We start from the raw sequence: 13,595 nt of genomic DNA on the forward strand, positions 1-13,595 counted from the left end.
AAACAGGGGTCACTGGATGCTGGGTCCCTGGCCGGGCTGGCTGGAGGCCTCAGGAAGAGGCCCTGCAGAGTCCTCCCTGCAGAGGACCCTGGCCACGCTGCCACAGGGTCTGCTGGGGCCACCAGAAGCCCATGCTCCTGCCTCCATCTCTCCTTAGCACAGCTCCTTAGCTCCTCGTTCTTGCCTGTCTTTCCACGAGGGAAGATTTTCTAGCAGGAGCTCAAGCTGTGCTTTTAATGAAACACATCCACACACACTGTCCTGTTGTCCACATTAAGCAGAGCTCCCTGAATAACTCATGAATAACTCATAATATAATATATATGATATATGATATATAATATAATATATATGATATATGATATATAATATATATTATATATTATCTATGATATATTATATTACATATATAATTATTTACTATTATATTCAATATATGATTATATATAATTATATGTATTATACCATATATAATCATTATATATATTTTTATATATTATATATCATATATAATATTACATATAAGGATGTAGGATGTAAAAGGAAATTATATATATGTTATATATAATATATATATTATATAATACATAAATATATATATACATATATTTGGGGGTGCCCTATTTCCCATCTCATAATTTATTTTAAGAAGCACAGCATAATAATGTGTGGGCTTGGGATTCAGTTTTTGAAACAAAACACTGAGCCTTCAATGATCTTCCTGTACATGTAAAAGCACACCTGTCTGCATGGCAGCAGTTGGACCTCACAGTGTGGATTGTGCCTTCACCCTGGAATGTTTATGCCCTATCGCCATGGTGATGGGATTAGGGATCTCCTTCCCTTGGTCCTAAGTGCCACTATCTGTGCTGAGTTTTTCAAAGGTCAGAGCAGATTGAACCTGTGTGGTTTCATTTTCCCTGATTTTGATTTTTCTCATGGGGAACCTGTGTGGCTGCATTCAAGGTATGTTCACACTGGCCTGTCAAATGAGATCTTTTCAAATTACTAGTTAATGCTTTCAAAATATGTTATTTAAAAAATTCTCCTCTGTATTTTCCATATGCAGTTATAAATATGTTTCATAGTTATGTTTTATTCCTTAATTTATATATTTGATTGTTGTCCCAAGCAGAGTAGCTTTGAAATTTTTCTTCATTTAAAAAATTTGTATCTTGGCTCAGGCCTGTAATCCCAGCATTTTGGGAGGCCAAGGCAAGAGCATCACAAGGTGAGGAGATCAAGACCATCCTGGCCAATACAGTGAAACCCTGTCTCTACTAAAAATACAAAAAATTAGCCAGGCATGGTGGCAGCTGGTGTAGTCCCAGTGTGGTGTAGTCCCAGCTACCTGGGAGGCTGAGGCAGGACAATTGCTTGAACCCCTGAGGCAGAGGTTGCAGTGAGCCAAGATGGTACCATTTCACTCCAGCCTGTGCAACAGAACAAGACTCTGTCTAAAAAAAAATTATATATATATAATATATATTACATAATATATATAACATATATGTCACATTATATATGTTATATATTATTTATAATATATTATATACATAATATATTATAAATAATAAATATATTAGGTATACAATGCATTATATATATTATATATAATATATACAATATGACATATAATATATATTATATTATATGACATACACAATGTATCTTATATATAATATATTATAATATATTGTATATAATACATATAATATATTTTCTATATAATATATGATATATAACGTATACATTATATAATATGTATAATATATTACATATAATATATATCATATATTATATGTAATATATGTCATATATTATATATCATATATTATATGTAATATATCATATATTGTATGTAATATTTATCATATATTATATATTATATATCATATATCATATACAAAATATATCATATATTATATGTGATATATATTATATATGATATATGACATATAATTATATTATATTGTATTATATGTAATATATCACAATATATTATATATTATATTATTATTATATATTATATAATGTTATATAATATCATATATATGATATATAATATATATAATTATCATATACATTGTATATATTATTTTATAATATATACTATACTATAATATAATATATAATGTATGTTATAATTATATATTATATAATATATGTTATATATTATATAATATATCATATTATAATATATGTTATATTATAATATATTATATACAATATATGTTACATATTATATACAATATATGTTATATATTATATACAATATATGTTATATATTATATACAATATATGTTATATATTATAGAATATATTATAATCTAATGTGTATTATATATTATATTATATATTATATATACTATATATTACTCCTTATATATAATTATATTATATATAATTATATAATATATGTAATTATATATAATTATATAATATATGTAATTATATGTATTATATTGTATATAATAAATATAATTATATATGTTATATTATATATAATGATTATGTACAATTATATATATTATATTATATATAATATAAGGATGCAGGATGTAAAAGGAAATTATATATATGTTATATATATCATCTATATTATATTATATATAATTATATATTATATTATATATAATTATACATATATATTATATTATATATAATTATATATATAATATATAATTATGTATATACTATATATATAATTATATATATAGTATATATAATTATATATATTATATATATAATTATATATATTATATTATATACAATTATACATATATTATATTATATATAATTATATGTATATATATTTGTGGGTGCCCTATTTCCCATCTCATAACTTATTTTAAGAAGCACAGGATAGTAATGTGTGAGCTTGGGATTCAGTTTTTGAAACAAAACACTGAGCCTTCAATGACCTTCCTGTATATGTAAAAGCACACCTGTCTGCATGGCAGCAGTTGGACCTCACAGTGTGGATTGTGCCTTCACCCTGGAATGTTTATGCCCTATCGCCATGGTGATGGGATTAGGGATCTCCTTCCCTTGGTCCTGAGTGCCACTGTCTGTGCTGAGTTTTTCAAAGGTCAGAGCAGATTGAACCTTTGTGGTTTCATTTTCCCTGATTTTGATTTTTCTCATGGGGAACCTGTGTGACTGCATTCAAGGTATGTTCATACTGGCCTGTCAAATGCGATCTTTTCAAATTACTAGTTAATGCTTTCAAAATATGTTATTTAAAACATTCTCCTCTGTATTTTCCATATGCAGTTATAAATATGTTTCATGGTTATGTTTTATTCCTCAATTTATATATTTGATTGTTGTACCAAGCAGAGTATCTTTGAAATTTTTCTTCATTTAAAAAATATGTATCTTGGCTCAGGCCTGTAATCCCAGCACTTTGGGGGGCCAAGGCAAGAGGATCACAAGGTGAGGAGATCAAGACCATCCTGGCCAATACAGTGAAACCCTGTCTCTACTAAAAATACAAAAAATTAGCCAGGCATGGTGGCAGCTGCTGTAGCCCCAGTGTGGTGTAGTCCTAGGTACCTGCGAGGCTGAGGCAGGACAACCGCTTGAACCCGTGAGGCAGAGGTTACAGTGAGCCAAGATGGCGCCATTGCACCCCAGCCTGTGCAACAGTACAAAACACTTTCTAAAAGTAAATTATATATATATTATATAATATATAATATGACTTATAATATATGTTATATATAATATATGTGACTTATAATATATATTATAAAATAATATATAATACGTTATATAATATATAATATATAATAGACAATAATATATATAATATGTTATATAATATATAATATATATTATACAATAATTTATATAACATGTTATGGAATAATATATAATATATACTATAATACATATCATCATAGATGACATATTCTATAATATCATAGATGATACATTATATCATATCATAGATGATATATAATGTATATCATAGATGATATATTATATATCATTTATATTATATATAATCTATGATATATATTATATAATGTATGATATATATCATATATCATCTATGATATATATCATCGATGATATATAATATATACCATAGGAGATATATATTATATATCATATGAGATATATATTATATATTCTATATAATTCTATTATATTATATATTACATTATATATAATTCTATTATATTATATATTATATTATATATAATTCTATTATATAATATATAAGTATATTATAGTATGTATTATATTATATATAATTATATTATCATATATTATATATATCATAATAATATTATCATATATTATATACATCATAATTTATTTTATATTATATTATATGTAATTATCTTATCATATATTATATATATCATAATATATTTTATATTATATTATATTATATATATCATAATATATCATATAATATATTATATTTTTATATAATATAATCTTACATATAATTACAATTATATATAATTATATATATAATTATATATAATTATAATTATATATATATGTATTATATATATAATGATATATATTTATATATACATAAAATATATAAAATATATAAAATATATTTTATATAAAATATATAAAATATATATAATTATATATAATTATAATATTATATAGTTATATATAGTATAATATAATATATAATATGTTATATTATGTAAATATAATATAATATATGATATATATTATATTTATATAATATAATATTAAGTATATAATATATTATTTTATATGATATTATATATAGTATATATTATATTTATATAATATAATATATAATATATCTTATATTTATACAATATAACTTATATTATATTATATCATATATTATCTTAATGTAATATAATATATATTATATATTACATATTATCTTACTTGGAATATATATTATATATATTATGTATTTTATAATATATTCTATTATGTATCTTTATATATAATAAATATCATATATCTTTATATATAATATATATTATATATGTTTATATAATATATATTATATACCTTTATATATAATATATACTATATATCTTTATGTATAATATATATTATATATCTTTATATATGATATATTATATATCTTTATATATTATATATTACATATCTTTTTATGTAATATTATGTATAAAATTATATATAATAATATACTATATATATAATAATTGCATATTATTATATATTATATTGTACGTAATATATTATATGTAATATAAGGATGTGGGATGTGAAAAGAAATTATATATCTTATATTATATATAATTATATATATATATATATTTGGGCATGCCCTATTTCCCATCTCATAACTTATTTTAAGAAGCACTGCATAATAATGTGTGGGCTTGGCATTCAGTTTTTGAAACAAAACACTGAGCCTTCAATGACCTTCCTGTACATGTAAAAGCACACCTGTCTGCATGGCAGCAGTTGGACCTCCCAATGTGGAGTGTGCCTTCACCCTGGAATGTTTATGACCTATCGCCATGGTGATGGGATTAGGGATCTCCTGCCCTTGGCCCTAAGTGCCACTATCTGTGCTGAGTTTTTCAAAGGTCAGAGCAGATTGAACCTTTGTGGTTTCATTTTCCCTGATTTTGATTTTTCTTATGGGGAACCTGTGTGGCTGCATTCAAGGTATGTTCATACTGGCCTGTCAAATGCGATCTTTTCAAATTACTAGTTAATGCTTTCAAAATATGATATTTAAAAAATTCTCCTCTGTATTTTCCATATGCAGCTATAAATATGTTTCATGGTTATGTTTTATTCCTCAATTTATATATTTGATTGTGGTACCAAGCAGAGTACCTTTGAAATTTTTCTTCATTTAAAAAATATGTATCTTGGCTCAGGCCTGTAATCCCAGCACTTTGGGAGGCCAAGGCAAGAGGATCACAAGGTGAGGAGATCAAGACCATCCTGGCTAATACAGTGAAACCCTGTCTCTACTAAAAATACAAAAAATTAGCCGGGCATGGTGGCAGCTGGTGTAGTCCCACTGTGGTGTAGTCCCAGCTACCTGGGAGGCTGAGGCAGGACAACTGCTTGAACCCGTGAGGCAGAGGTTACAGTGAGCCAAGATGGCGCCATTGCACCCCAGACTGTGCAACTGAACAAGACACTGTCTAAAAATAAATTATATATATATAATAGGTAATATATAATATGACTTATAATATATATTATATATAATATATAATATGACTTATAATATATAATATATAATATGACTTATAATACTTATAATATTTAATATATAATATGACTTATAATATATATTGTATTATATGACATACATGTTTTATAATATATAATATATATTATACAATAATATATAATATGTTATACAATAATATATAATATGTTATACAATAATATATAATATTTTATATATCATATAATATATAATATGTTATATTAAAGAATGTATTATATGTTATATGATATAATATATTTTATTATATGGTATAATATACATGGCAGATTATATATTATATATCATAGATTATATATAATATATATCATTTATATTATATGTAATCTATGATATATAATATACAATCTATGATATATATTATAAAATCTATGATATATATCATATACAATCTACGATATATATCATTGATGATACATAATATATATCATATGAGATATATATTATATATCATATGAGATATCCATTATGTATTATATTATATATAATTATATTATATTATATATTATATTATATATTATTATATTATATTATATATTATATTATATGTAATTATATTATATATTATATTATATGTAATTATATTATATATTATATTATATATAATTATGTTATATATTATATTATATATAATTATGTTATATATTATATTATATATAATTATGTTATATATTATATTATATATAATTATATTATATTCTAGATAATATCTATAATTACATTATAGATAATATTATATATAATTATGTGATATTATTTCTTATATTATATAATTATATTATATTATATATTATATTATATATAACTATATTATATTATATATTATATTATATATAACTATATTATAGTATACATTATATTATATATAACTATATTATAGTATATATTATATTATATATAACTATATTATATCATATATTATACTATATATAATTATATTATATATTATATGATATATAATTATATTATATTATATATTATAATATATATAATTATCTTATAGCATATTGTATATGTCATAATATATTATATATTATATTATATTATATATATCATAATATATTATATGTTATATTATATTACTGTATAATATAAGATTATATATGATGATAATTATATATATTATTAATATAACGATATATAATTATAATCATATCTAATTATATATATAATATATATAATCATAATTATATGTTATATATGATTATATGTAATTATAATATTATATTAGATATAGTATAATATAATGTATATTATATATTATATTATATAAATATAATATATAATATATACTATATTTATATAATATATAATATATAATATATTATTTTATACAACATAATATATATTATATATTATATTTATATAATATAATATATTATATATTATATTTATATAATGTAATATATCATGTATTATATTTATATAATGTAATATATTACTTATTATATTTATGTAATATAATACATTATATATTATATTTATATAATATAACATATTATATTATATTTATATCATAATATATTATATTATATAGTATATATTATATTTACATCGTATATTATACTATATTATATAATATGGTATATACTATATTTTATATAATATAATATAGTATATATTATATTTTATATAATATAGTATATATTATATTATTTTATATAATATAGTATATATTATATTATATTATATTATAAGTATATATTATATTATATTGTATGTATATATTATATTATATTATATTATATGTATATATTATATTATATTATATAATATGTATATATTATATTATATTATATATTATTTTATATTATATAATATATTACATATTATATTTATATAATATAATATATTACATATTACATTCATATAATATAATACATTATATATAATGTTCATATAATATAATATATTATATATTATATTTATAAAATATAGTATATTATATATTACATTTATATAATATAATACATTATATATTATGTTTATATAATATAACATGTTATATTATATTTATATAATATAACATGTTATATTATATTTATATAATATAATATGTTATATATTTTCTTCATATAATGTAATATATTATATATTTTCTTCATATAATGTAATATATATTATATATTATATATATTATATTATATATAATATATATAATATAATATATATTATATTATATATAATATATATTATGTTATATATAATATATGTAACATAATATATATTATATTTATACAAATATATGTTATTATATATAATATATATGTTATATATAATATATATATTATATATATTATATATGTTATATATAAGATATATTATATATATTATATATATTATATTTACGTAAATATATATTATTTTGTATAATGTATATTATATTATATATTATCTTACATGGAATATATATTATATATGTTATGTACTATGTAATATATTATATTATATGTAATACACATTATATATCTTTATATATTATATATTATATGTCATTATATATAACAGTATATATAAATTATATATATGATAATATATAAAATTATATATTATTATATATTATATTATAAATAATATATTATATGTAATGTAACTATGCAGGATGTAAAAAGAAATTATATATATTATATTATGTAGAATTATATATATATATATATATATTTTGGGGTGCCCTATTTCCCATCTCATAACTTATTTTAAGAAGCACAGCATAATAATATGTGGGCTTGGCTTTGGGTTTTTGAAACAAAACACTGAGCCTTCAATGACCTTCCTGTACATGTAAAAGCACACCTGTCTGCATGGCAGCAGTTGGACCTCACAGTGTGGATTGTGCCTTCACCCTGGAATGTTTATGCCCTATCGCCATGGTGATGGGATTAGGGATCTCCTGCTCTTGGTCCTAACTGCCACTATCTGTGCTGAGTTTTTCAAAGGTCAGAGCAGATTGAACCTTTGTGGTTTCATTTTCCCTGATTTTGATTTTTCTTATGGGGAACCTGTGTGGCTGCATTCAAGGTATGTTCATACTGGCCTGTCAAATGCGATCTTTTCAAATTACTAGTTAATGCTTTCAAAATATGATATTTAAAAAATTCTCCTCTGTATTTTCCATATGCAGGTATGAATATGTTTCATGGTTATGTTTTATTCCTCAATTTATATATTTGATTGTGGTACCAAGCAAAGTACCTTTGAAATTTTTCTTCATTTAAAAAATATGTATCTTGGCTCAGGCCTGTAATCCCAGCACTTTGGGAGGCCAAGGGAAGAGGATCACAAGGTGAGGAGATCAAGACCATCCTGGCCAATACAGTGAAACCCTGTCTCTACTAAAAATACAAAAAATTAGCCAGGCATGGTGGCAGCTGGTGTAGTCCCACTGTGGTGTAGTCCCAGCTACCTGGGAGGCTGAGGCAGGACAACCGCTTGAAACCGTGAGGCAGAGGTTGCAGTGAGCCAAGATGGCGCCATTGCACCCCAGCCTGTGCAACAGAAGAAGACACTCTCTAAAAATAAATTACATATGTATATTATATAATATATAATATGACTTATAATATATATCATATATAATATATGTGACTTATAATATATATTATATATAATACGTTATATAATATATATTATACAATAATATATATAATACGTAATATAATATATATTATACAATAATATATATAATACGTAATATAATATATAATATATATTATACAATAATATATATAATATGTTATATAATATACAATATATATTATACAATAATATATATAATATGTTATATAATATATAATATATATTATACAATAATATATATAATATATTATATAATAATATATAATATATAATATATATCGTATCATATATGTTATATTATATAATATCATATATGTTATATCATATCATATATGTTATATTATATCATATCATATATGTTATATTATATCATATCATATCATATATGATATAATATATCATATCATATCATATCATATATGATATAATATATCATATCATATCATATATGATATAATATGTAATATATGTCATAGATTATATAATATTATATCATAGATGATATATAATATATATCATTTATATTATATATAATCTATGATATATATTATATAATCTATGATATATATCATATATCATCTATGATATATATCCTCGATGATATGTAATTTATATCATAGGAGATATATATTATATACTATGTATAGTTATATTATATTATATATTATATTATATATCATTATATTATATTATATATTATATTATATATTATTATAGTATGTTATATATATCATAATATATTATATATTATATTATATTATATATATCATAATATTTCATACATTATATTATACTATTATATAATATAATATTACATACAATTACAATTTTATATAATTATAATTATATATAATTATATATAATTATAATATATAATTATATATAGTATAATATAATTTATATTATATATTATATTATGTAAATAGAGTATAATATATGATATATATTATGTTTATATAATATAATTTATGATATATATTATATTTATATAATATATTATATATATTACGTTTATATAATATAATATATAATATATAATATATTATTTTATATGATATTATATATAGTATATATTATATTTACTTAATATATAATATATATTATTTTATACAATATAATATATATCAGATTATATAATATATATTACATTTTTATAATATAATATATATTATATATTATATTATCTTACATGGAATGTATATTATATATAATGCATTTTATAATATAGTATATTATATATCTTTATATATAATATATATTGTACATCTTTATATATAATATATATTATACATCTTTATATATAATATATATTATACATCTTTATGTATAATATATATTATGTATCTTTATAGATAATATATATTATATATCTTTGTATGTAATATATATTATATATCATTATATGTAATATTATATATAAAATTATGTATATAAGAATATATTATATTATATATAAAATTATATATATAAGAATATATAATAGTATATATATAATGATTATATATTATTATATATTGTATTATATATATTATATTATATGTAATATACGGATGCAGGATGTGAAAAGAAATTTTATATATTATATTATATATAATTATATATGTGTATATATATATATATGTGGGGATGCCCTGTTTCCCATCTCATAACTTATTTTAAGAAGCACAGCCTAATAATGTGTGGGCTTGGCATTCAGTTTTTGAAAGAAAACACTGAGCCTTCCATGACCTTCCTGTATATGTAAAAGCACACCTGTCTGCATGGGAGCAGTTGGACCTCACAGTGTGGATTGTGCCTTCACCCTGGAATGTTTATGCCCTATCGCCATGGTGATGGGATTAGGGATCTCCTTCCCTTGGTCCTAAGTGCTACTATCTGTGCTGAGTTTTTCAAAGGTCAGAGCAGATTGAACCTTTGCGGTTTCATTTTCCCTGATTTTGATTTTTCTTATGGGGAATCTGTGTGGCTGCATTCAAGGTATGTTCATACTGGCCTGTCAAATGCGATCTTTTCAAATTACTAGTTAATGCTTTCAAAATATGATGTTTAAAAAATTCTCCTCTGTATTTTCCATATGCAGTTATAAATATGTTTCATGGTTATGTTTTATTCCTCAATTTATATATTTGATTATTGTACCAAGCAGAGTACCTTTGAAATTTTTCTTCATTTAAAAAATATGTATCTTGGCTCAGGCCTGTAATCCCAGCACTTTGGGAGGCCAAGGCAAGAGGATCACAAGGTGAGGAGATCAAGACCATCCTGGCCAATACAGTGAAACCCTGTCTCTACGAAAAATAGAAAAAATTAGCCAGCCATGGTGTCAGCTGGTGTAGTCCCAGTGTGAATTGGGATTCAGTTTATTCCCAAATTCCCAAATTATATATATATATAATATATAATATATACATATAATAAATATACAATATATATTATATGTATAGTATAATATATAAAAATATATTATATATGTAAGATATTATATATATAATATATAAAATATATAAAATATATAATATATATTATTTATATATAATATTTATAATGTATATATTATATATATTATATATTTAATATATGTAATATATATTATATAATATATATTATATGTAATATATATTATATAATATATATTATATGTAATATATATTATATAATATATATTATATGTAATATATATTATATAATATATATTACATGTAATATATATTATATAATATATATTATATGTAATATATATTATATAATATATATTATATAATATATATTATATAATATATATTATATGTAATATATATTATATAATTATATATATAATATGTATAATTATATAATATATATATAATTTCCTTTTACTTCCTGCATCTTTCAACGTTCCATCCCCCACCCCACAGATTAAGTTATTCCCCATGGGAGAATATGGCAAAGTCTATTTTAATGCAGTTTTTAACCTAATTAAGAACCTATGAAATCATTACTTTCGAAAACTTTGGAACAAAGCGACACTACTATGGATGGGTTGGAGGCTTTTCACACAATAAAATGTACCTCTCTTTGTTTTTAACATGTTTTTCCCTTCCTCTCTTCTTTTTTTGTGAAATGTGTATTTACTTTAATAAATTTGTGGTAAGTCACTTCCATTCACATATTAATTTTTTAAAGTAATAAGTATGTGTCTTGTCTACATGTGAAATAAAACAGACATTTATTTTTGTGCTTTGGAAGTCATCCAGAATCATGGAATTGTCAATCACAGTCAATCACCCAACCTACTCACCTTTCCAGTGTAGTGTTAGTCAAATTTTTTTTTGTTATCCAATGAGATGCAGTATTTCAACTCAGAAAGATAAATAGAATGAATTGGTAGAGACTATTAACTAAGAACATACAGTTTTATTTATACTCAGAAGCAAGTAGATTATGTACATATATATGAAGATAAAAATTAAAAGGATAATTGTGTAAATTTGCATGTAGAGAGCTTTGAAAACCTGTTTACTTCTTAATGCTGTTTTGATGTATTGTGTCTTTGTTCTCCCGACCCATCATCCAGAGCTCTCTGCAGGAGCTAAGTGCTCATCAGTTCCATGACTTGGAAACTGTCTAAGTTTAGAGGCACTTGTATTTGTTAGTAAATAAGGCAAGATGATATTGTTTCACAGGTTTTAGCGCAGAAGAATGAATAGATAGGCTGCTCCACCGAGTACACTCGTGTTCATTTCATGGTCATCTCATCTGTTAACCATGGATATAAAACACTTATCTTCAATGATCTTCCTGT

The 13,595-nt window shown here is 21.3% G+C and overlaps 1 protein-coding gene across 3 annotated transcripts in view; it reads left to right on the plus strand.

Annotated features, from left to right (window-relative positions):
- The first annotated feature begins 872 nt into the window (after nucleotides 1-872).
- The window catches only part of LOC129529620 (uncharacterized), a 29,457-nt gene continuing 16,734 nt past the window's right edge, over nucleotides 873-13,595 (plus strand). Inside the window, exon 1 of one of the 3 annotated variants that reach the window (XM_063704758.1) lies at nucleotides 873-966. In XM_063704758.1, the coding sequence (XP_063560828.1) occupies nucleotides 939-966 (28 nt within the window). In that variant the 5' untranslated portion in view covers nucleotides 873-938. Of the gene's footprint in view, nucleotides 967-9,127; nucleotides 9,257-11,685; nucleotides 11,792-13,595 lie in introns of those variants that run through there. The other 2 variants (XM_063704757.1, XM_063704756.1) reach the window with 2 other exon arrangements.

The sequence above is a fragment of the Gorilla gorilla genome, chromosome 23 (assembly GCF_029281585.2).
Source record: "Gorilla gorilla gorilla isolate KB3781 chromosome 23, NHGRI_mGorGor1-v2.1_pri, whole genome shotgun sequence".
Lineage (NCBI taxonomy): Eukaryota > Metazoa > Chordata > Mammalia > Primates > Hominidae > Gorilla > Gorilla gorilla.